The following is a 27,247-nucleotide window of genomic DNA, read 5'->3' as shown; positions in this document are numbered from 1 at the left end:
TCTAGGTCGACGTCTGTGTAGTCTAGGTCGACGTCTGTGTAGTCTAGGCCGACGTCTGTGTAGTCTAGGCCGACGTCTGTGTAGTCTAGGCCGACGTCTGTGTAGTCTAGGTCGACGTATGTGTAGTCTAGGTCGACGTCTGTGTCGTCTAGGCCGACGTCTGTGTCGTCTAGGTCGACGTGTGTGTCGTCTAGGTCGACGTGTGTGTAGTCTAGGTCGACGTGTGTGTAGTCTAGGTCGACGTGTGTGTAGTCTAGGTCGACGTCTGTGTAGTCTAGGTCGACGTGTGTGTAGTCTAGGTCGACGTGTGTGTAGTCTAGGTCGCTGTGTAGTCTAGGTCGACGTCTGTGTCGTCTAGGTCGACGTCTGTGTCGTCTAGGTCGACGTCTGTGTCGTCGTGACAGTGGATAAGGGCCAATGGCGCAAGCCTCTCTTGCCCCATGCACGATCTGTTATACGTGTGAGGCTTCTGGCATTCGCAGCTTGTAATAGTGCAACATCTTTAGCGTGGAGATATTGGGGAACATGTCACACTCCACGGCTCGCACTACTGCTGTGCTTGGTCTATTATACTCTTTTTTTAGAAGAGCTGTCACAAAGTCCCCCACATTTCCAGAGCTGACATGCATGCCTCTCGGCATTGCTGTTGACACAGGACTCCCACACTCCGCAAGGAGGGGTTTTAAGTTTTATGATGAACATGTGACCACCCCCGAAAGAAGAAAAAGCGATTTTATGCCATTGCAATATTTCCCCGGGACGTTTATTATCTATTGCAAACCGAAGGTGGACTTTTCGGCCATTGTGGGGGGAGGTCACGGGCCTGTTATTTACCATGTTTTAAAATGTTTTGATTGTTTATTTTGTGTGTATAAAGAACAACGGAAGATCCAAATAACATAATAAAAAAAACAAAAGGACAAGGGAACAATGACAAAACTATCCTAATAGTAAAAAAACACTTTCACGTCGGACAGTTTTGCATATCAAGAGCCCTTTACTTCCCGCCGAAAATCATAACCGGAACCCCGAGTCTGCGCCCGCATATAAATGTACAGCAGCCACTCACTTCTTACGTGGCGAAAAAAAAAGCCTATTAGTGATGCAAAAGAGCGGGTAGCGTGTCGAACTGTGTGTAGCGTGAATCGAGTTATCAAATCTACAGCATCACTACATCATGGCCAAACCGGAAGATTACAAAAGGAGAGTTCTGATTCCTATGGATTATAGCAAACATAGCGAGGAAGCTCTCAATTGTAAGTGTGGCAGTTTTAAGGTAGTAAGGTTTCGCTCCAATTGGCGAAAATACATTCAGTATTCTAACCGCCTGTTCAATTAGCAGGCAACGTGTTATAAAAATGTAAATTATAATCTTTCCAGTTTATGTGTGTTATTTTAGCGGATAGACTATGCAGATGTGTGCAAGTTGTTTTTTTTTTTAGGTGTGCAAAAAACATCGCTTCGCCTTTCCGCAAAATTAGTGCAAAATTACAACAAATAATTGTAAAATTCTGAAAGCTCTGTATTTTATCAGTTATGTTAATCTTAGATAAGAAGAGATTGAATGACAAATGCTAGCAAATATTTGTTGATATGTCCCGTGTGAAGTCTAGCACGGTTTGTTATGATAGCAGGGTACCACTGCACGCATTTCACGTGGTCGGTCAACCGGGAAATGAAATTTAAAAACATTCCGTTCCAAAACTCAGTATAGCTAATTTATCGAATGCCAAGCATTATGTTTTGTATTGATGTAATTTTGTAACTAATAAATTATGATAATGGACGACCGATTAATTTGAAGTTCCGATTCCTACGTCGCACTACTGCCGTGCCGAATCTAATCGTTTGGCGTCGTCTGAAACAATAGGGAAACGGGAGCTCTAAATCGCACATTATGTGGTCAAACAAAAACACGCAAGGTCAGAATATTTCTAGGACGGCAAAAAATGACGGTGATTAACGCGACTTACAAAATGCAGAATGACCTAGCTTTTCCTGATACAAGGCAGCACCACGTGCGTGCATACGACGAGAGCGGAATCTATCTGGTATAAACACTCTCGCCGGGAGAGTACGGTTAAGAAGGGATTAAAAAGCCAAAGTATTCCTTTGTAAGTAGAAAAAAAAAAACTTTCGCATAGTTGTAAAGGCGATTTGGGTTTTCTTTTTTTATGTCTCTTTTATTATTTTCAAGTTGTTATTTTCACTCTCCAGAAAAGTAGAAGGGGGTGATCGTCACATCTTGCTATCACTGCCATCCCTTTAGGGGATGTTGAAGGATTTTTCCGATTTTGCTATCTCTTAGGGAATAAAACTCGACTAACTGCTATTTCTAATGGGGTGTTTAACGTTTTTTCCGATTCTGTTATCTCTTAGGGTGTAAATTCGACCAATTGCTATTCCTAAGGGGGTGTTAACGTTTTTTTCTTTTGTTTCTGCTATATCTCTTAGGGTTAAAACTTCCTTCGACCACACCCAATTTGCTAACTCTTAAGGGTAAGAATTTCAGTTGACCTCGCACAAAGTGCCGACGATCACCCCTGGGAGGTCTCCAGGCACCCATTTTTTTTCTTTCACTTTTATTAGAACTTTTTATAAACAAGCGGCTTTCTCCCCCGTTTCAAAAATCAAAGATCCAATTTCGTGTCTCGCTCATCTGGTTACCCCTAGAGCAGGACGGTTATATTTCAGCTCCCCAGCGATCAGAGGGCACGGGTCCCTCCCTCCAACCCCCTCTGGACCTCTACGCGCTAAAACATTAACTCACAGTACTGTATGGCCTGTCAATTTGTCATATTGCACACTGCACACTGCACACTGCAAGTTGAACATTCAATCTACTGTACCCTTTGTCGCAGATTATTACAATCGCATCTTCAAAGACGGCGAAGACTACCTCACCATTTTACACGTGTCATGTCTGCACCCACCGGCCCTGCCACGTGAGTAAGGCTAATCGCTCTATTGTACTGCAGGTGGAAAAAGAGCAGAAACGCTCTGAAACAATGAAATTAGTCCGTCTGATGTCAGCCTAGTTTAAACTAAAATTATTAAAATGTTATGTCCAACCGCCGCCTAGTTACCTCCATGAAGAAAAGCCTCCCGCAGGCGTTTTAGGGAGTCCGTAGTGCTTCCCCAGGAGACTAAGGCAAGTGCAAAGGTAGCGATGAGAAGATGGCCACGCGGGGGATGGTAAGAAGTAGGGAGCGCCTTCATCTTTATCTACATCATCACGGCCTCTTTCGCTTGTTTCGCAGGCATTAGGCACCGCGCCTTATCTCCTGTACACTACCACAAACTTCAATGTGAACTTTAGAAGCACACTAGCATACACACATTGGCACCAGTCGGGCCAAGACGGGACGCTAGCACAGTCTATTACCCGTGCAGTTCGGCAACCATGGACAGCTGTTTCGTCCTTATTAGGACTCGTCAGCATGGCATAGCCGGTTTGCCTCAGTTAAACTTCATCGGCAAAATAAACTGCAGGGCGACTTCGACTCGAACGAAGTGCTTTAAACCACAGCTTAGATCCATGTGGGATCTAGAGCTGCGACCGGGCTAGCGTGATGCCAATTGTGCGGATCACGCATGCGACCTTTGCTAGTCTAAAACTCCGTCGGATAGCCAAACTATCCTTGCGAGTATGTATACATAAATGTGAACTTTAGAAGCACACTAGCATACACATTGGCACCAGTCGGGCCAAGACGGGACGCTAGCACAGTCTATTACCCGTGCAGTTCGGCAACCATGGACAGCTGTTTCGTCCTTATTAGGACTCGTCAGCATGGCATAGCCGGTTTAGACTAGCAAAGTTTAGACTAGCAAAGGTCGCATGCGTGATCCGCACAATTGGCATCATGCTAGCCCGGTCGCAGCTCTAGATCCCACATGGATCTAAGCTGGCCGGCTATGCCATGCTGACGAGTCCTAATAAGGACGAAACAGCTGTCCATGGTTGCCGAGCTGCACGGGTAATAGACTGTGCTAGCGTCCCGTCTTGGCCCGACTGGTGCCAATGTGTGTATGCTAGTGTGCTTCTAAAGTTCACATTTATGTATACATACTCGCAAGGATAGTTTGGCTATCCGACGGAGTTTTAGACTAGCAAAGGTCGCATGCGTGATCCACACAATTGGCATCACGCTAGCCCGGTCGCAGCTCTAGATCCCACATGGATCTGAGCTGTGGTTTAAAGCACTTCGTTCAAGTCGAAGTCGCCCTGCGGTTTTTTTGCCGATGAAGTTTAACTGAGGCAAACCGGCTATGCCATGCTGACGAGTCCTAATAAGGACGAAACAGCTGTCCATGGTTGCCGAACTGCACGGGTAATAGACTGTGCTAGCGTCCCGTCTTGGCCCGACTGGTGCCAATGTGTGTATGCTAGTGTGCTTCTAAAGTTCACATTTATGTATACATACTCGCAAGGATAGTTTGGCTATCCGACGGAGTTTTAGACTAGCAAAGGTCGCATGCGTGATCCGCACAATTGGCATCACGCTAGCCCGGTCGCAGCTCTAGATCCCACATGGATCTAAGCTGTGGTTTAAAGCACTTCGTTCGAGTCGAAGTCGCCCTGCAGTTTATTTTGCCGATGAAGTTTAACTGAGGCAAACCGGCTATGCCATGCTGACGAGTCCTAATAAGGACGAAACAGCTGTCCATGGTTGCCGAACTGCACGGGTAATAGACTGTGCTAGCGTCCCGTCTTGGCCCGACTGGTGCCAATTTGTGTATGCTAGTGTGCTTCTAAAGTTCACAAACTTCACACAGCCATGTCCCAGGCTTTCTGGGATTCCTGTGGTAGAGGCTTCCGTGTGCCATCACATCATTTGTCGAGTTTTGGGTTCTATTCGGGATTCCTGTGGTAGGCATCAGGGGCGTGGTAGAAAGGCTCCGTCTATCACATCATTTCTCGAGTTTCGGGTTCTATTTGGGATTCCTGTGGTAGGTAACAGGGGCGTGGGAAACAGGCTTCCGTGTGCCATCACATCATTTCTTGAGTTTCGGGTTCGTTAATTCTACTAGAGGGAAACTGGTTCACGCAGATTCTGCTGTTCATAACTAAGAATCATACAATGTTAGAGTGAGGTATCACATGATTGCATTCCAAGGTCACTGGTCCTTTGATATGAAGCATCGATAAGGGAGCGACGCAATAGCTATCATCAATATACATTCGCTATTGTTCATGTCTTTTAGATGCTCTTGCAACAGAAGATTGGAGACAAGAGTGTGAAAGGCACGAGAAAAAAATTACCGACTGGGAACAAAAGATGAAGGAAAAACTGGAGAAAATGAAGGTGATGTTTGTTTCTGTGGTTTGTTCAGGAGGAAACCGATTTGTCAAGTGAAGTAGGGGTGTGGCGCATATCGTATATGAGTTCTACACGATAATGTTATTTTAATAAAAAGAGACAAGCAGGGTGCACACTATCCAAGCCAACCGTCTCTTCACGTCATAGTCAGCATTATCAAAACACACTGAGGTATAATATTCATTAGAATGATGAATAAATCTTACAATGATTAGATACTAGCGTCAACGTCTCAATCTCGCCGGTCTCAGAATAGATCGGTTCATGACCACTTTATCCTACGTGCACCGAAAACAAAACCTTGTTAGTTAGCAAATTTTATTTGAGGGGAGGGGGGAGGAATAACCCCCGCACTCTTAGCCCTCACCGTCCACTACCCATAGGGTGCTATTCCATTATCATTGGTCCAAAATCCAAGAAAAAAAGACATATTGCCTATATCTGCATACATTGCAGCGACATGTCTATTTTTGCAGATTCCCGCCACAGTGCTCGTGGTGATGGAGAAAAGCGGGGGTTTAGGGCATACCGTCTGCCACGTGGCCAAGGAAACGGAGCGACGGATTGACCTCATCGTCATGGGAAACCGTGGGATGGGTGTAGTGCGTCGCACCATATTAGGAAGTGTTAGTGATTACGTCATTCATCACGCACACATTCCAGTCCTTCTCGTTCCCAAAAATCATGGCGACAAGGAAAGTCACGTCCAATGTCAACAGACGGCGGAGTAGGGGGGAGCCCACCCACGATTATACTTTGACATTGTAATAACGCACCATGAAGTAATTGTATTTTCGTTATAGTTTGATATCAAATAAACACACTTGCTTAGCATGGTCTAGAGGCGGCACCTATTTGGCAAAGTGTCGCAGACAGCCTTTGTTATTATTTTCATTCATGAAGACAAATTATGTGCGGAAAGTTTTGAATAGCAATAAAGACCGAAGCTCCATGCATCATCATCAAATTCAATCGAAGATATTTAAAAAACACACCAAACCAGGTATGGATGACACAGTGACGACTGCCACATATGTTACCTAAGATTTGAAACAAAACTACCCTACGGGCCCGAATCATTCACAGGCTAGCAGGTTTACAGCGGTTCCATCAAAGGGGCCCAAAGGCTCATGTTGACGCAGCATTTGCATTTGATTGCACAGACCCAGGATTCACGCAGTGATATTCTCCATGAGGCGCAGGTAGAAACAATACCATCTACGCAAAACCGCTAGGCCGAGAATATAAAGCAGATATTATAAAGCCCAACTAAAATATCGCATAACCCCTAGCATCTTCAAGTTAAGAAGTGCACAGATTTCTGACGCAGTGTTGTCACCATGGCATCTCAACCAAGAAAAGTCTTGCTAGCTATCGACGCGAGCCATCATAGCGAAGAGGCCGTGCACTGTAAGTTTTGGTATTATTCTGTGTGAAGCAAGAGAAAGAGCAGGGCCCGCGGAGCGGGCGTGATCTTGGTATTGCCAACTCTTTGGCCATAACTGACCGCGGAGCCGCGGCGGCCGGAGGCCGTCGCCGCGAAGGGCCTACGGCCCGAGCCCCAGTAGGGGGGTTCGGGGGGGTTCTCCCCCCGAGAAAATTTCGAAAAATGGCACTGATTTCCGCTTAACTCGAGCACTTTCTGAGGGTTCTAGCGACATCTGAAATGATGCTTATTTGCTTATTTACGGCGGACTGATTTCTCATTCATGTATGTCTTTCCTCTCGCCGATTTCTGGTATTGCTCGGGCAATACCGGCAATACCGGTTCCGCGGTCCCTGAAGAGCGACATCTTTACAGTTTAAAATTTGAATTAATTCGAGAATACTGATAGTATATAATTTTCATGAAAAAAACCCAGAATGGTTCTATAGTAATATTTGCAAAATTATCGTTTGCGCGTTAGCAAACGAGTAAAATCTAGTGTGCGTGTGTGTGTTTTCCTTAAGTCGTTGGAGCGTGCGTGCTATTTGGCTGACTCAACCGTTTGTCGCGATTTCCTCGAATTTACCCGCCTCTTTGGCGTAAAACAGCTCGTTTATTTCAAGACACTGAAACCAGTAACAAGCTCTGTCACGGCGATTTTTAAAGTAGGTTATAAAATTAGTGTCGAGAACTTTCTGTAAAACTGTATACAAGCTTCATGCAAATTATCACGTATTCAAATAAACCAAGGACGCTAGTCGGTAGGTGGTTCAATATTTATGTCTCTGAAGACGATAAGACACTCCTACATATCTAAGCGTGATAGTCCAGTCTTCTACGACAAAAATGAAACCAACCTGAAATATGAAGATTTACGTTCAACTCGCCACCATAGCCAGCTCGCCACCAACTAACTCGCCACCACCAGTGGTGGCGAGTTGACCATTCGTGGTGACGAGTTGGTATGTAACATTATACGCTAAAATTAAAGTAGCTTAAAAAATGGGAAATTGAAGTAGTTTGACCAAAAGAAATTAAAGTAGACCAACAAACAAAACTATTCGAGAAGTTTAAAGACTTTCGAGCTCATTCGCTCGATATTAAACTCCGACTTAAAAGACCCAACACAGAAATATTTATCTATACTGAATTGAATTTTTCAGCTTTACTGTATTTGAAAGATCTTTGTGGACTATTCAAGCGGCTTTACAGGCCATATTCTTTGGTGCGCGACCTCGGCGAATACAAAAACCTTGTCTCGTTTGGGAATAGCGCGTAGTCAGACACAACCTTTGGGGCCGTCTGAATTGTTTGGTTTGATTGACTACGCGCTATTCCCAAACGAAGAAAGGAATTTTGGATTCTGGCAGGTCGCGCAACAACGAATTTGGCTATAAACCGTACGCAAAGCAAGATTAATGTGCGAGGCGGCAAAGTGCATCGTGGCGGTATTCGCTCGCTTATATTAACTTTCAAACGACAAGAACCACAAATAAAGAAGCATCTATGTTTTAGCTTTTATTTGAAGTAAAGAAAATTGCGATTAATGGACTTTGCGAGCAGCTTTTAGTCGTAGCAATGCAAGATTACTGCACGGAGTTTGACTGTTCTTTCTTCGATAAATAACAAGAACTTCAAGGCGGCTACGCGCATTGTGGCGGTACTCGCTCGCTTATATAAACTTTCAAACAACAAGGACCACAAAAAAGGAATCATCTATGTTTAAGCTTCCATGTGAGGTAAAGAAAGTTGCGATTAGTTGACTTTGCGAGCAGCTTTTAGCCATAGCAATGCAAGATCACTGTGCGAGTTTGACTGTTCTTTATACGATAAACAACAAGAACTTCAAGGCGGCTACGCGCATTGTGGCGGTATTCGCTCGCTTATATAAGATTTCAAACAACAAGAAACACAAATAAAGAATCATCTCTATGTTTTAACATTCATTTGAAGTAAAGAAAAATGCAATTTGTGGACTATTTGAGCAGCCTTTTAGCCGTACTCAATGCAAGACTTCGCACCATGACAGGTAATCCGGAATCCATGAAAAAATGAGTTATGGAATCCGAAATCCATGCTACTGGAATCTGGAATCCAACACATTAGGATCCGGAATCCAAGACTTAAGCTGGAATCCGGAATACAAGAATTAGTATAAACATTATTCTAATATTTGGCTTTTTTTCCAAAAGAACGGTGGTTATGGTTCATTTTGATTTATATGCACGTGATTTTTATTTCAACCTTTTGGCGGTTGACGAAGAAGCCATTCCATGGTTATTATTTTATTAGCCAATGAGACGCGGGCAGGTTTGAACATGCGACCAATCACCTCCAAGTTCTCGCTTCACTCAGGCAAGAATCAACGACAAGGAGGGCTTTGGTAAAGGCAGATTCATTCTTTCGAATTCTTATTGATAATGACATTCAGTTATTTAAATATTTATTGTGTTGTAAAAAAAAACAATCATAAGAAATCGCCTCGCCATATCTGTGAGAACAGGAAGTTCTGATCTCGACGAAGTAATCGGTCAAAAGAGTTTTCACTTCAAAACACGTGTAAGTTTAAGTTTTAGAAAGAATAATGAAATCGTGGCTCCCTCCGGATGGATGGTGAACACATGAAAGGAGATCTGCGAATAGCGAATCCTGGAGGAGATCAGTTTTGCGAGTCTGACAACTGTTTCTGTCGAGTGCTTCTTCAAAGCCGTGCGTGCCGACCATGCCATGGTGGAGAATGCTTATAGACGAACGCGCTGTGTGGAAGATGACATGCTCCGAATTTACCTGAAGCATTTTACATACTTCACAGGGCCGAACTCGTTTTATCCGGAGAAGATTATCTCGGGCGATCCACCAAGTCTGATGCAGAGGCCATCCAAGAAAACGCAGACGAAAAAAGGGACTGGTGATGAGACAGAAGACTGCAGACATGCAGAGACTATGCGGGACTTTACAAGGGAGTATGGGAGAGGAGTGCGACAAGCAAATGTCCGAGCTAAGACAAAAGAGCTGACAGGAACCCTTCCATACTCACTGAGTATGCTGCCTGACCGAATCGAAACGGGCTCAGACGACGTGCTAGACTTCGTAAGTGAAGCTCGATCAACGGTCACAGTAAATGACACCGGTGGAATTACCAGCAGGTCTTGTACTACAAAGACGACATCGTCGCCGTCAGACACGATCGCCGACGGGAGGCATCTCCGTATTGGCTCGCCGTTATGATGGAAGACGTTTTGGTCATCGCTGCAACAGGACGATTCCAGAAGAACAGCGTAACTTTCAGATGGCTCGATCAGCCTGATGACCATCTGAAATATACCTTCGACGAGGTATGCAACGGAAATTCCCCTAGATGTCTGCTGCCAAAGTAGAAAGCCTCACCATTGATGACCAGATCGTAACCATAACTCCCGAAGAAGACATCAGATTTTCGAGAATTGCGAACGGTGATGATCAGACGGTGGAGACACGGGAAAATGGAAACGAAGAAAGAAAGTGGCTGACAAATGGAGAGTCTTCTTCTACACCAACAGAAGCAGCAGAAGAGTCGTTTCCGGCGAGAGTGGAAGGGGTTAGTTTATCAGGACGCAAAACAACGCGTTTCATTTTACGATAGTCGACATTGTCGCCGTCAGACACAATCGCCGACGGGAAGCATCTCCGTATTGGCTCGCCGTTATGACGGAAGACGTTTTGGTCATCGCTGCAACTGGACGATTCCAAAGGGACAGTGTAACATTCAGATGGCTCGATCAGACTCATGACCATCTGAAATATACCTTCGACGAGGTATGCAACGGCAATTCCCCAGATCTCTGCTGGCAAAAGTAGAAAGCCTCACCATTGATGACCAGACCGCAACCATAACTCCCGAAAAAGACATAATAATAATTCAAGTTTATTCACATATGACCTCTCGCAGTCTTTCGACTGAATTACAGGTAGAGACACAAAGCTATACTAGCAGCATTACATTACATTAAAGCATTTGTGCGTGACAAAATCTCTTAGTCTGTTGGTGCGCGAAGACTGCAAGCTGGCCGAGCCCCTGCCTGATCTTAAAGCGTAGGTTGTTGCCCTAGTAATCGTCCACATCGGACTTTCGAGAATTGTTAACGGCGATGATCAGACGGTGGGGACACGGAAAGATGAGAACGAAGAAGGAAAGTGGCTGGCTTCTTCTACCCCCACAGACCCACAGAAGCAACAGAAGAGTCGTTCCCGAGGAGAGTGGAAGGCGTTAGTTTATCAGGACGCAAAACAACGCGTTTCATTTTACGATAGTGATGTCTACTTTAGTTATTGTTATAGGCTCATGCCAAAATACTTACCATGGCTCTTCCAAACTCGCCCTGATATCTACCAAAGCGGGCCACAATGGCACGGTCAAAAAATACCAGAGCCTGATATTGTGTTTTTGATATACAAAGGAGTAGGCATATTCTCAGCAACATTTATTTCCAGATGAGTTTATAAGGTTTCCTTGATCTATTGAATTTGCAGACTATCGAAGCATAGTTATCCACGTAACGCACAGACAAAAGATACAGTATACTTTGATCTGCAGTTTTGTTTTTTGACAGTAATAAAAAAACTGTTTCTTTTAAAATTTCTTGATGCGGTCTACACAACAAGCCACACAACGCAACACGTTTATAAATGGAATCGAAAGGTAAAAACAAAACTTTACAGGCATTAGAAAGATTTAGAACATATAGGCACTGGAGGTATATAAAGTTTTGTAAAAAACCTGGAACACAAAAATGGAATCCGGAATCCACGGGAAAAAACCCACATGGAATCCGGAATCCACACACTAGGATCCGGAATCCAGAACCCTATTGGAGAACCTGTCATGGGGCGAAAGACTGTGCGGATTTGGCTGTTCTTCATCGATAAACAACAAGAACTTTGAGGCGGTATTCGCTCGCTTATATTGACTTTAAAACAACAAGAAACACCTATAGCTTAGTATAGATAAATATTTCTGTGTTGGGTCTATTAATTCGGAGTTTATTATCGAGCGAGACCGCTAACTACAATTGTTTATTATAACTTCTTTTTGATTTATCGAATTTTCAATTCTCAAATTACCCTGGGTACCAGGTCTCGAGCTTCGTTCGTTTACTAGTAAACGAACAGACGCACGAAAAACTGAGATGTATTAGTTATGATTTTGATGCATAAAGGAATATACGACATACGAGTTGGTCCTGAAAAGCCGAAAAGGAAAAAAATGGAAGACATAAAGCATTAACTCTACAAATTATCAAACTCGCATTGAAGTGGGTAAATTTCAGCTTGATGAGCAGATAACTCACCCTGCGACAACTACTACTAACTACTTACTAACCGAGAGTGAGGTTCTGCCGGGAAATTTCAAACTGAAAAAAAATGTAAATGAGTAAAAAGATTCAACAACAAGTAATTGGTAGTAATTGGACGACTCTTGGAAGCTACAGGTTTTATCATAGGTGAAGTTGATCCAAACAATAACAAAGAAAGCTGAGTTGTCGGTCTTCATGGCATGAATGGACTGTTTAGTTCGAAAAATCCACGGTATGTAGAGAACAAACTTCTGAAGTAAGTTAAAATGAAAAGGCCAATCGCTTTGTGCGGCGTTTTGATTTGATGGAAATATTGCATTCACAAATAACAGGTAGTACTTATCTTAAAGAGACTTTTCTGGGTCTTTACACCCCTTGTTATTTATCCATTTTTTTGTTTATCCGATATAAATAACTTAAGCTTTGTATTTTTTGGCTATCGGTGGCGGCTCGTGATCTTATTGTTTTTCTTTATGTCAAAAATTTCCTCTTCAATCTCTTCAGGATAATAAAACTCCGACTTCAAAGCGCTCGTCCTCTCCCATTATCAACTTTAAGAACTGTTTGTTTCTTGTTGTTTTTTTTTGGGTGGCTTTGGTTTTTTGGTCGATTTTGTTTTAGTGCAACCGAACAAAGCAACACAAAAAAACTCACAAAATGTCCCGCTCCGAATACGGAAAAAGACGGCCCGCTGATTAAACTCTTCTCTTTCTTCTGGGTGTTAGAATTCGCTACTCGAATGTTCGCTGTCGCTCGTTTTGCAGTTTGAAGGTGGAAAAAATTTCAAAAACCAAAAGATTGTGAAAAAAATTTTCGTAGGGCAATACGGAATTCGGTAATGCCCTCAGAGACGGGCAATACGGGAATGTCACGTCTACAAATTAGCCAATCACAGCGCGCGTACTATCGTAGCCATATAATAATAGGCGCGTATTCACAACAGAACTGACGCTTGTTGTCCACAGTTTATTTCAACAACTGCTTCAAACCCGAGCAAGACTTCCTCTACGTAGTCCACGTGGTAGCACACCATCCACGTAAGTATTTGCGTCAGAAAAACTGCGACGACTAAAACACTAACTTGCGGCTTTTGAACTCTTGAATTGATTCCGATATAGCGTGTGCACTTATAGAGGTCCCCCGATTTCAATAAGCAATTTGTTTACCGTAGTAGTCAGTACCGTAGTATTCCCCCGAAGGAGCATTGGTATAAGAGGAAAGATATGACTTTGAACAAGCTGCCAGAACCTACCCCCCTCCCCCACCTTGGCCGCCAAAAAGTGTCATTTCTTATTGAAGGATCTACCTATGACTGCCTACCCCCCCCCCCCCCCCCCCCCCAGCCAATCCTGAGTGCGCACCTGATTCACTGTACATTAGAAGGGGAGTACCTAGTATTAAACCCTGTTTTGTGACGGATTTTTAAAATAGTGCGTTTATTCTCCTGAATAAATCTTGATTATGGACCCTGTTTTTGGTTTGTAGATATGTTCCACCGCAAGCAAGATTATGAAGAAGCGCTCAACGACATCAATCATAAAGCCAATATCCTCTTAGAAAACTACAACGCCAAACTGAAGATCCTTTTGCCGGTAAAAGTGCACGTACATGTTTGACTCAAGACACACAACTCAATAACGCAGTTACATCGCCAACTATAACGCTTCTGTCTGAATGTCTGCGCGAATGACTTTCTTCGCCCACCTCATATAGATGTGGATTTCAAAATGTTCTATGCTGACATTGTATTATCACCATCGTGATGCATCATGGGGAGGACATGGCCAGTTAACCTTTCCTTTCCCATAATATCGCATCAAACCTAGTTGCCTTCGTCTGAATGGTATATGGGGGCATAAAGTGATCCTCGGGCCTTTTCAAAATGGCTGCCATAAACAGGCCCGAACCGCACCCCCCCCCCCCCCCCCCCCCCACACACACACACACACACACATTGGCCGAAGGTCCACTTTCGGTTCTCAATAGACGTGATGTTTGTAGACAAAACTATAAAGCATGAGCTAGATAACTCTGGTTTGTAGTCCGACAATCCGACAATAAACGTCCCGTGGAGATACTGCAAAGGCATAAAAATACTTTTTATTTGCGGGTGGTCGGATTGTTATAAAAGAACTCCCTCCACCCCCCCCTTCCCCCCCCCCCCCCCACCTCCACTTTTTTGGATTTCGCATCCCCCAAAGAAAAATCCTGGGTACGGGCCTGAAAAAAAAAGTAAAACAAGATTCCCTGCAAGTTTACTTGAAATCACTGAATTCATTCACCATTTAGAGGCTCAAAGAAAAACAAGAATGACAAACGATATTTCATGTGCCAACAGGAAGACAGATTTGAAGTGGCTCTACTAAAAGAGATGGACGGGGGCGTCGGTCACACTCTTTGCCAAACAGCGCAGGATCATGACATCTCTCTGATAATCATGTCCCGGCGTGGGCTGGGTCTGATCAGAAGGTCACTGATGGGGAGTGTCAGTGATTACGTGCTGCACCACGCCCACATCCCCACCATTGTAGTCCCCCCTTGCAAGTGCCAGGTGGCCCAGACGGAGGACCGGAAAAGACTGGAGGAGGAGCAGCGAGTGGCGGAGACATGGTATCAGCAGAAGGCGCAGGAAATTCAACACAAGTCATGCTAATGGCGGAGACATGGTATCGCAAGAGGACGCAGGGAATTCAACACATATCTTTCAATTTGCACTGATTCTACTCGCGAGTTTGGCACGCCAGCACTAGGATGATGCTTAGCCCCGCCCATACGTATCCGTTTTCATTTGAAGCGGACTGGACCTGAGTAATCGCGTCATCGTTTTCAAAAGGTTTCTTTTCCGTCCGTAAACACGGCACCAAAACGGTATCGTTTTCAAATTGTTCCACTCTGGAGAGCGTTTTCAAGTTGTTCCGTTCTTGGTCGCCGTTTTCGCGGATACGTGTGAACGATACCCGTAAATGTAACACGGACACGTGTGGACGGGGCCTTAAAAAGTACAAACTGTATTTAAAATACTTTGTATAGCCCATGTCATTTCCACTTTGCGTGGTATCACGTAGTACATAGATGCGTTTTTCTTAATTAAGCATAGATGCTGAATTATTTTATTTAGTGCCGTTTACTTTGATATCCCCTGGTTCCAGAGCCTCGTGCGTCTCTCTATTTAGTGGCCAGCGAGGTTGAGACGTCTCAACCTCGTCTCAACCTCACTGGCCATTGAAAAGAGAGACGCTCGAGGCTCTGGGACCAGGGTAACTTTGAGATGTCTTCGCTGGTATTCTAGATCCCCATGACGTTTAGCGTAGTTAAAATAAATTTTGTTTTCAACTAAGCTTATGGAAACATGTTTGATTAGAGCAAGGTCTCTCGGAAAAGCGGTATATCATGATAAATAAGCAGAAGCAAAATATCAAGCTATTGGATTATTATAAGTGATCAACTTTGAGCACCCCTCTTTTTTATTGAGTCTTGTCAACACTTATGAAATGAACACCAACTCACTGTGGCTACTTTACGACCTTGTCCTGGCTCTTTAGTGAAGGTGCACTTATTATGGTGGGACTTAATGGAGTGATGTTTTCAGGACATTACGACTCGGGGCTTTAGCAGGTGTATGTATGTTGGTGACGGGTTTCATGGGGTGGCAGTGGCGGCGGAGTGGTCCCATAAGTGGGGGGGGGGGGGGGGGGTGAAAGTTTGGGGGGAGCGGTGGGTAGTGGTTTTAAAGGGAGTGGTGTAATGATTTGTGATCTTTATTTAATCGATTTATTGAATATAATTGTCAGGATGAAGCATTGTGTGTTGATGCGAGCGCATGTAGTTGAGAGGGAGAGGATTAAGTATCAGATTACAACTATGTACAATAATATTGCATGATAAATCTCTAACGATTTAGTTCTATATTACTATATTATCATGACAAAGGGAGGGGGGGGGGGGGTGGTGGTGGTAGCAAATTCTTAAGCGCTATTTATAAGAACGCGGGAGATAACCTAGGTTTTTATGCAAAGGATTTTAAACTGTAAACTGTTCAACAAATTTGTTTTCGGTTGCATATGTACCGCTTGAAACCCGTTGGTTTAAAAAAAAAAAAATTCATATATAAAGAAACATCCGCACGGTAAAGTGCCCCTCCCCTTCCACCGCCCCTGTCCTGGCTTTAGGTAAAGATGCACGTATTCTTGTGGCGGGACTTCATGGGGTGATGTTTTCAGCAGTCTACAGGTGGAATATTGAGCTCGAGCCGCCCACCAACAATCCAGCGGCAATGTTGATGAAAACGTTTTAAAAGAGAAATATTCGTAAGCCACCATAAGTATATAATCAACCAGCGCCAGTAGTACGAGATTTCTATTGTTGCCGTGATTTTACCATGTCTAGCCACACCAGGAAAGTCATGATAGCTATCGACTCGAGCCACCATAGCGAAGAGGCTTTGAACTGTAAGTGTGATTGTATTTTGTCTATGTTTATAGCGAGAGACTACTTTTAGATGGTAATTGCGATGGTAAAAGTGGAAAGCGAGAGGGCGGCAGGTAGCAAAAAATAGTAAGAAACAAATCGATTCTAAACTATGTTTGAAAAGACGGAAGTTTAAAAGCAATTACTGCTGTGCAAACTGGCCAATATATCTATGATTCCTAAATAGGACTCGTGCCACGGTGAATACTCTAGTTTGTTATTTATTTGCGAGCTTGCGAAAAGAAGCTAGAATTTCGCGCATATGATGAGATCTATCCGAAATTTTATCATAAATCAAAAAAATACAAGGGGGTTATCCTGCGCTAAATATTTGATTATCGCTGTTATGCAAATGATGCGAATAATAAACAAACGCCAACTGGCCCGACAGGAGCCCTGTTTCGGGAAATTTATTATTAATAAGACCTTTGAAGAATGTTAATATGGAAATATTGCTTTATTCACACTTTTTACTTCTAGAAAAAAATATATAATGCCTGAATAATTTCTGACGAGAGGCGATAACAAGGTAAAAAAAAAAGAAACTCAGAAACTCCACAAAACTTGTACTCAAGGAGCTTTGATTTCACATTTTCTTTAGAAACATCTTTGTGAGCAGGGTTATGCGAGATCTTAGCGCTTTCTAACCCGTCACGAACTTACTGTCACGCAAAGCACTCCGTCACGAAATACACTCAATGTATTGCTTTGGGAAAAGTAGGATAGCTGTAAACATGTATAGGCTTGACAAGAAACCTGTAAACGTATTAACAATAATTTTTGTGTTTACAGTTTTCTTTAACAACTGCTACAAGCCAGGCGAGGACTTTATTCACGTGGTACACGTAATAAGCCGCCCAGGTGAGTATGCCAAAATAAGGACGAAAATGATAATCCCGAAAACACGTTAGCACAACTATTCTCCCCTGGAGACAGTCTCCAACACTGCCGTAACCGCTGTCACGCAAAAAGCTCAACCATATTGCGCGACAAAGGCCAGAATGACTACCCTGGGGAATTACTGGGAACAAAGAGTAGACTGTTATACCCCAAAAGGTCTGACGTCGGGGCGAAATCTTTCTTGCTCTGATCCTAACGTAAATAACAGTGTGATTTTCATTGTTAGTGTTATCAGATCTTGTAAGTGCCCGTCACCACGATGCGTACAAAGCGATGATCCACGAGATCAACCACAAGGCCAACGCCCTTAAAGAAAACTACACTTCCAAGCTAAAGGCTTTGGCGCAGGTAAGAATAGCTTGTCTTATTGACAGCTGCTCTTAGGGTCATATATCGTATACGAACGCCGTCACAAATACACGTCGAAGCTAAAAGCTTTGGCGCTTTTGGCCATTATTGCTACACAATGTTTAGTTCACGCAATGCTTAGCTAAACGCTAACCCTCACAAGAATCCGTTTGTTTATTCCCTGACAGGATGAGGACGATTTTGATGTATTTGTACGGGGTGAGGTGGACGGGGGAGTCGGACACACCCTTTGTAGAGAAGCGTTTGACAATGAAATCTCCCTGATAGTGATGTCCCGCCGAGGGGTGGGCGTGTTAAGACGCACGCTCATGGGGAGTGTCAGTGACTACGTGCTGCACCACGCCCATGTGCCGGTGATGCTAGTCCCCCCTTGTCACTGTGAGGTTGCCAAGACAACCATCAATCAGGAGAGGATGGATAAGGGGAATGCATGCCAACAGAAATCATCATGATCTGAGTATTGCACAAATGCACGCTGTATAGACACGAAAATATAGATATTTATTAATTCTCGATCACGAATAGTTTACGGAAAGCATGTGAATATGAATGTTTTTTATATTAAATTAACTTTTTTAGTGCTTCTAACAATTCAACGTTTTCTATATAGTTATATTTATCTTAGAACGCAAGAGATATTTGAAACCCTCCCCAGCTTTTTACTGTAAAGGTACATCAATTTCCCTGGCTTAATCGCTTGCTGTAGGATAGTCGGTTCGTGGGCCTGTCGATGCCGAGGGTAAAGCGAACCTACGTAATTGTGATTGAATGGAAGTTTATCTAAACACCGCCTGCAATTGTACCGAAATTTGACGCATTTTAGTCTATTAAATAGAGATCAATAAAAATATTTCTTACCGCAACAGTTTGCAAATGCCTTGCTGTTGACTATTAACCCGCTCAAACAAGACATATTGAGCAAATGCCGTGCTGTTGACTATTAACCCGCTCCAACAAGACATATTGAGCAAATGCCTTGCTGTTGACTATTAACCCGCTCCAACAAGACATATTGAGCAAATGCCTTGCTGTTGACTATTAACCCGCTCCAACAAGACATATTGAGCAAATGCCGTGCTGTTGTCTATTAACCCGCTCCAACAAGACATATATATAGCAAATGCATTGCTGTTGACTATTAACCCGCTCCAACAAGACATATAGAGTAGATGCCTTGCTGTTGACTATTAACCCGCTCCAACAAGACATATATATAGCAAATGCCTTGCTGTTGACTATTAACCCGCTCCAACAAGACATATTGAGCAGATGCCTTGCTGTTGACTATTAACCCGCTCCAACAAGACATATTGAGCAGATGCCTTGCTGTTGACTATTAACCCTCTCCAACAAGACATATATATATAGCAAATGCATTGCTGTTGACTATTAACCCGCTCCAACAAGACATATTGAGCAGATGCCTTGCTGTTGACTATTAACCCGCTCCAACAAGACATATATATAGCAAATGCCTTGCTGTTGACTATTAACCCGCTCCAACAAGACATATATATATATATAGCAAATGCATTGCTGTTGACTATTAACCCGCTCCAACAAGACATATATATAGCAGATGCCTTGCTGTTGACTATTAACCCGCTCCAACAAGACATATATATATATATAGCAAATGCATTGCTGTTGACTATTAACCCGCTCCAACAAGACATATTGAGCAGATGCCTTGCTGTTGACTATTAACCCGCTCCAACAAGACATATATATAGCAAATGCCTTGCTGTTGACTATTAACCCGCTCCAACAAGACATATTGAGCAAATGCCGTGCTGTTGACTATTAACCCGCTCCAGCAAGACATATTGAGCAAATGCCGTGCTGTTGACTATTAACCCGCTCCAACAAGACATATTGAGCAGATGCCTTGCTGTTGACTATTAACCCGCTCCAACAAGACATATTGAGCAAATGCATTGTTGTTGACTATTACCCCGCCCCAACAAGACATATTGAGCAAATGCCTTGCTGTTGATTATTAACCCGCTCCAACAAGACATATTGAGCAAATGCCGTGCTGTTGACTATTAACCCTCTCCAACAAGACATATATATATAGCAAATGCCTTGCTGTTGACTATTAACCCGCTCCAACAAGACATATATATAGCAAATGCCTTGCTGTTGACTATTAACCCGCTCCAACAAGACATATATATAGCAAATGCCTTGCTGTTGACTATTAACCCGCTCCAACAAGACATATATATATAGCAAATGCCTTGCTGTTGACTATTAACCCGCTCCAACAAGACATATTGAGCAAATGCCTTGCTGTTGACTATTAACCCGCTCCAACAAGACATATATATAGCAAATGCCTTGCTGTTGACTATTAACCCGCTCCAACAAGACATATATATAGCAAATGCCTTGCTGTTGACTATTAACCCGCTCCAACAAGACATATTGAGCAAATGCCTTGCTGTTGACTATTAACCCGCTCCAACAAGACATATTGAGCAGATGCCTTGCTGTTGACTATTAACCCGCTCCAACAAAACATATTGAGCAAATGCCGTGCTGTTGACTATTAACCCGCTCCAACAAGACATATTGAGCAAATGCATTGCTGTTGACTATTAACCCGCTCCAACAAAACATATTGAGCAAATGCCGTGCTGTTGACTATTAACCCGCTCCAACAAGACATATTGAGCAAATGCCTTGCTGTTGGATATTAACCCGCTCCAACAAGACATATATATAGCAAATGCCTTGCTGTTGACTATTAACCCGCTCCAACAAGACATATAGAGCAGATGCCTTGCTGTTGACTATTAACCCGCTCCAACAAGACATATTGAGCAAATGCCGTGCTGTTGACTATTAACCCTCTCCAACAAGACATATATATATAGCAAATGCCTTGCTGTTGACTATTAACCCGCTCCAACAAGACATATATATAGCAAATGCCTTGCTGTTGACTATTAACCCGCTCCAACAAGACATATTGAGCAAATGCCTTGCTGTTGACTATTAACCCGCTCCAACAAGACATATTGAGCAAATGCATTGCTGTTGACTATTAACCCGCTCCAACAAAACATATTGAGCAAATGCCGTGCTGTTGACTATTAACCCGCTCCAACAAGACATATTGAGCAAATGCCTTGCTGTTGGATATTAACCCGCTCCAACAAGACATATATATAGCAAATGCCTTGCTGTTGACTATTAACCCGCTCCAACAAGACATATAGAGCAGATGCCTTGCTGTTGACTATTAACCCGCTCCAACAAGACATATTGAGCAAATGCCGTGCTGTTGACTATTAACCCTCTCCAACAAGACATATATATATAGCAAATGCCTTGCTGTTGACTATTAACCCGCTCCAACAAGACATATTGAGCAGATGCCTTGCTGTTGACTATTAACCCGCTCCAACAAGACATATATATAGCAAATGCCTTGCTGTTGACTATTAACCCACTCCAACAAGACATATTGAGCAGATGCCTTGCTGTTGGATATTAACCCGCTCCAGCAAGACATATATATATAGCAAATCCCTTGCTGTTGACTATTAACCCACTCCAACAAGACATATAGAGCAGATGCCTTGCTGTTGACTATTAACCCGCTCCAACAAGACATATTGAGCAAATGCCGTGCTGTTGACTATTAACCCTCTCCAACAAGACATATATATATAGCAAATGCCTTGCTGTTGACTATTAACCAGCTCCAACAAGACATATTGAGCAAATGCATTGTTGTTGACTATTAACCCGCCCCAACAAGACATATTGAGCAAATGCCTTGCTGTTGATTATTAACCCGCTCCAACAAGACATATTGAGCAAATGCCGTGCTGTTGACTATTAACCCTCTCCAACAAGACATATATATATATAGCAAATGCCTTGCTGTTGACTATTAACCCGCTCCAACAAGACATATCTATAGCAAATGCCTTGCTGTTGACTATTAACCCGCTCCAACAAGACATATTGAGCAAATGCATTGCTGTTGACTATTAACCCGCTCCAACAAGACATATTGAGCAAATGCCGTGCTGTTGACTATTAACCCGCTCCAACAAGACATATTGAGCAAATGCCGTGCTGTTGACTATTAACCCGCTCCAACAAGACATATTGAGCAGATGCCTTGCTGTTGACTATTAACCAGCTCCAACAAGACATATATATAGCAAATGCCTTGCTGTTGACTATTAACCCGCTCCAACAAGACATATTGAGCAGATGCCTTGCTGTTGGATATTAACCCGCTCCAACAAGACATATTGAGCAAATGCCGTGCTGTTGTCTATTAACCCGCTCCAACAAGACATATTGAGCAAATTCCTTGCTGTTGACTATTAACCCGCTCCAACAAGACATATTGAGCAAATTCCTTGCTGTTGATTATTAACCCGCTCCAACAAGACATATTGAGCAAATGCCTTGCTGTTGACAATTAACCCGCTCCAACAAGACATATTGAGCAAATGCCGTGCTGTTGACTATTAACCCGCTCCAACAAGACATATTGAGCAAATGCCTTGCTGTTGACAATTAACCCGCTCCAACAAGACATATTGAGCAAATTCCTTGCTGTTGACTATTAACCCGCTCCAACAAGACATATTGAGCAAATGCCTTGCTGTTGACAATTAACCCGCTCCAACAAGACATATTGAGCAAATGCCTTGCTGTTGACAATTAACCCGCTCCAACAAGACATATTGAGCAAATGCCGTGCTGTTGACTATTAACCCGCCCCAACAAGACATATTGAGCAAATGCATTGTTGTTGACTATTAACCCGCCCCAACAAGACATATTGAGCAATTGCCTTGCTGTTGACAATTAACCCGCTCCAACAAGACATATTGAGCAAATGCATTGTTGTTGACTATTAACCCGCCCCAACAAGACATATTGAGCAAATGCCTTGCTGTTGATTATTAACCCGCTCCAACAACACATATTGAGCAAATGCCGTGCTGTTGACTATTAACCCTCTCCAACAAGACATATATATATAGCAAATGCCTTGCTGTTGACTATTAACCCGCTCCAACAAGACATATATATAGCAAATGCCTTGCTGTTGACTATTAACCCGCTCCAACAAAACATATATATATAGCAAATGCCTTGCTGTTGATTATTAACCCGCTCCAACAAGACATATTGAGCATATGCCGTGCTGTTGACTATTAACCCGCTCCAACAAGACATATATATAGCAAATGCCTTGCTGTTGACTATTAACCCGCTCCAACAAGACATATTGAGCAAATGACGTGCTGTTGACTATTAACCCGCTCCAACAAGACATATTGAGCAGATGCCTTGCTGTTGACTATTAACCCGCTCCAACAAGACATATTGAGCAGATGCCTTGCTGTTGGATATTAACCCGCTCCAACAAGACATATATATAGCAAATGCCTTGCTGTTGACTATTAACCCGCTCCAACAAGACATATAGAGCAGATGCCTTGCTGTTGACTATTAACCCGCTCCAACAAGACATATTGAGCAAATGCCGTGCTGTTGACTATTAACCCTCTCCAACAAGACATATATATATAGCAAATGCCTTGCTGTTGACTATTAACCCGCTCCAACAAGACATATTGAGCAAATGCATTGTTGTTAACTATTAACCCGCCCCAACAAGACATATTGAGCAAATGCCTTGCTGTTGATTATTAACCCGCTCCAACAAGACATATTGAGCAAATGCCGTGCTGTTGACTATTAACCCTCTCCAACAAGACATATATATATAGCAAATGCCTTGCTGTTGACTATTAACCCGCTCCAACAAGACATATTGAGCAAATGACGTGCTGTTGACTATTAACCCGCTCCAACAAGACATATTGAGCAGATGCCTTGCTGTTGACTATTAACCCGCTCCAACAAGACATATATATAGCAAATGCCTTGCTGTTGACTATTAACCCGCTCCAACAAGACATATTGAGCAGATGCCTTGCTGTTGACTATTAACCCGCTCCAACAAGACATATTGAGCAGATGCCTTGCTGTTGGATATTAACCCGCTCCAACAAGACATATATATAGCAAATGCCTTGCTGTTGACTATTAACCCGCTCCAACAAGACATATAGAGCAGATGCCTTGCTGTTGACTATTAACCCGCTCCAACAAGACATATTGAGCAAATGCCGTGCTGTTGACTATTAACCCTCTCCAACAAGACATATATATATAGCAAATGCCTTGCTGTTGACTATTAACCCACTCCAACAAGACATATTGAGCAAATGCATTGTTGTTAACTATTAACCCGCCCCAACAAGACATATTGAGCAAATGCCTTGCTGTTGATTATTAACCCGCTCCAACAAGACATATTGAGCAAATGCCGTGCTGTTGACTATTAACCCTCTCCAACAAGACATATATATATAGCAAATGCCTTGCTGTTGACTATTAACCCGCTCCAACAAGACATATATATAGCAAATGCCTTGCTGTTGACTATTAACCCGCTCCAACAAGACATATATATAGCAAATGCCTTGCTGTTGATTATTAACCCGCTCCAACAAGACATATTGAGCAAATGACGTGCTGTTGACTATTAACCCGCTCCAACAAGACATATATATAGCAAATGCCTTGCTGTTGACTATTAACCCGCTCCAACAAGACATATTGAGCAAATGCATTGCTGTTGACTATTAACCCGCTCCAACAAGACATATTGAGCAGATGCCTTGCTGTTGACTATTAACCCGCTCCAACAAGACATATTGAGCAAATGCATTGTTGTTAACTATTAACCCGCCCCAACAAGACATATTGAGCAAATGCCTTGCTGTTGATTATTAACCCGCTCCAACAAGACATATTGAGCAAATGCCGTGCTGTTGACTATTAACCCTCTCCAACAAGACATATATATATAGCAAATGCCTTGCTGTTGACTATTAACCCGCTCCAACAAGACATATATATAGCAAATGCCTTGCTGTTGACTATTAACCCGCTCCAACAAGACATATATATAGCAAATGCCTTGCTGTTGATTATTAACCCGCTCCAACAAGACATATTGAGCAAATGACGTGCTGTTGACTATTAACCCGCTCCAACAAGACATATTGAGCAGATGCCTTGCTGTTGACTATTAACCCGCTCCAACAAGACATATTGAGCAGATGCCTTGCTGTTGGATATTAACCCGCTCCAACAAGACATATATATAGCAAATGCCTTGCTGTTGACTATTAACCCGCTCCAACAAGACATATAGAGAAGATGCCTTGCTGTTGACTATTAACCCGCTCCAACAAGACATATTGAGCAAATGCCGTGCTGTTGACTATTAACCCTCTCCAACAAGACATATATATATAGCAAATGCCTTGCTGTTGACTATTAACCCGCTCCAACAAGACATATTGAGCAAATGCATTGTTGTTAACTATTAACCCGCCCCAACAAGACATATTGAGCAAATGCCTTGCTGTTGATTATTAACCCGCTCCAACAAGACATATTGAGCAAATGCCGTGCTGTTGACTATTAACCCTCTCCAACAAGACATATATATATAGCAAATGCCTTGCTGTTGACTATTAACCCGCTCCAACAAGACATATTGAGCAAATGACGTGCTGTTGACTATTAACCCGCTCCAACAAGACATATATATAGCAAATGCCTTGCTGTTGACTATTAACCCGCTCCAACAAGACATATATATAACAAATGCCTTGCTGTTGACTATTAACCCGCTCCAACAAGACATATTGAGCAAATGCATTGCTGTTGACTATTAACCCGCTCCAACAAGACATATTGAGCAAATGCCGTGCTGTTGACTATTAACCCGCTCCAACAAGACATATTGAGCAAATGCCGTGCTGTTGACTATTAACCCGCTCCAACAAGACATATATATGGCAAATGCCTTGCTGTTGACTATTAACCCGCTCCAACAAGACATATAGAGCAGATGCCTTGCTGTTGACTATTAACCCGCTCCAACAAGACATATATATATAGCAAATGCCTTGCTGTTGACTATTAACCCGCTCCAACAAGACATATTGAGCAGATGCCTTGCTGTTGACTATTAACCCGCTCCAACAAGACATATATATAGCAAATGCCTTGCTGTTGACTATTAACCCGCTCCAACAAGACATATTGAGCAGATGCCTTGCTGTTGACTATTAACCCGCTCCAACAAGACATATTGAGCAGATGCCTTGCTGTTGGATATTAACCCGCTCCAACAAGACATATATATAGCAAATGCCTTGCTGTTGACTATTAACCCGCTCCAACAAGACATATAGAGCAGATGCCTTGCTGTTGACTATTAACCCGCTCCAACAAGACATATTGAGCAAATGCCGTGCTGTTGACTATTAACCCTCTCCAACAAGACATATATATATAGCAAATGCCTTGCTGTTGACTATTAACCCGCTCCAACAAGACATATTGAGCAAATGCATTGTTGTTAACTATAAACCCGCCCCAACAAGACATATTGAGCAAATGCCTTGCTGTTGATTATTAACCCGCTCCAACAAGACATATTGAGCAAATGCCGTGCTGTTGACTATTAACCCTCTCCAACAAGACATATATATATAGCAAATGCCTTGCTGTTGACTATTAACCCGCTCCAACAAGACATATATATAGCAAATGCCTTGCTGTTGACTATTAACCCGCTCCAACAAGACATATTGAGCAGATGCCTTGCTGTTGACTGTTAACCCGCTCCAACAAGACATATTGAGCAAATGCATTGCTGTTGACTATTAACCCGCTCCAACAAGACATATTGAGCAAATGCCGTGCTGTTGACTATTAACCCGCTCCAACAAGACATATATATATAGCAAATGCATTGTTGTTGACTATTAACCCGCTCCAACAAGACATATTGAGCAAATGCATTGGTGTTGACTATTAACCCGCTCCAACAAGACATATTGAGCAGATGCCTTGCTGTTGACTATTAACCCGCTCCAACAAGACATATTGAGCAAATGCCTTGCTGTTGACTATTAACCCGCTCCAACAAGACATATATATAGCAAATGCCTTGCTGTTGACTATTAACCCGCTCCAACAAGACATATTGAGCAGATGCCGTGCTGTTGACTATTAACCCGCTCCAACAAGACATATAGAGCAAATGCCTTGCTGTTGACTATTAACCCGCTCCAACAAGACATATATATAGCAAATGCATTGCTGTTGACTATTAACCCGCTCCAACAAGACATATATATAGCAAATGCCTTGCTGTTGACTATTAACCCGCTCCAACAAGACATATATATAGCGAATGCCTTGCTGTTGGATATTAACCCGCTCCAACAAGACATATTGAGCAGATGCCGTGCTGTTGACTATTAACCCGCTCCAACAAGACATATAGAGCAAAT

General features: G+C 42.9%; 3 protein-coding genes across 4 annotated transcripts; all 3 read left to right on the top strand.

The window, feature by feature from the left end:
- Positions 1-1,070: 1,070 nt before the first annotated feature.
- Positions 1,071-6,163, top strand: LOC116619926 (universal stress protein Slr1101). 2 transcript variants are annotated; one of them, XM_048724238.1, is made up of 5 exons: positions 1,071-1,256; positions 2,455-2,499; positions 2,862-2,945; positions 5,209-5,309; positions 5,801-6,163. In XM_048724238.1, the coding sequence occupies exons 1-5, from the start codon at positions 1,178-1,180 to the stop codon at positions 6,053-6,055; spliced, it is 564 nt and encodes a 187-aa protein (XP_048580195.1). In that variant the 5' UTR covers positions 1,071-1,177; the 3' UTR covers positions 6,056-6,163. The 2 variants fall into 2 exon arrangements, with proteins under 2 accessions (XP_048580195.1, XP_048580196.1); XM_048724239.1 differs by lacking the exon at positions 2,455-2,499 and having other exon boundaries at positions 1,077-1,256.
- A 132-nt stretch (positions 6,164-6,295) lies between these two features.
- On the top strand, positions 6,296-15,880 carry LOC116619923. The gene is made up of 5 exons (XM_048724237.1): positions 6,296-6,734; positions 13,049-13,120; positions 13,569-13,675; positions 14,422-14,712; positions 14,769-15,880. Exons 1-5 carry the CDS (start codon positions 6,665-6,667, stop codon positions 14,799-14,801), a joined length of 573 nt encoding a protein of 190 aa, XP_048580194.1. The 5' UTR covers positions 6,296-6,664; the 3' UTR covers positions 14,802-15,880.
- Positions 15,881-16,289: 409 nt separating this feature from the next.
- LOC5515512 (universal stress protein PHOS32) lies at positions 16,290-18,682 on the top strand. Its single transcript, XM_001635622.3, has 4 exons — positions 16,290-16,531; positions 17,343-17,411; positions 17,677-17,798; positions 17,987-18,682. Exons 1-4 carry the CDS (start codon positions 16,462-16,464, stop codon positions 18,269-18,271), a joined length of 546 nt encoding a protein of 181 aa, XP_001635672.1. The 5' UTR covers positions 16,290-16,461; the 3' UTR covers positions 18,272-18,682.
- The last annotated feature ends 8,565 nt before the right edge of the window (positions 18,683-27,247 follow it).

This window comes from Nematostella vectensis, chromosome 2 (assembly GCF_932526225.1).
Source record: "Nematostella vectensis chromosome 2, jaNemVect1.1, whole genome shotgun sequence".
Lineage (NCBI taxonomy): Eukaryota > Metazoa > Cnidaria > Anthozoa > Actiniaria > Edwardsiidae > Nematostella > Nematostella vectensis.
This window is presented reverse-complemented; position numbering and strand designations above follow the sequence as displayed.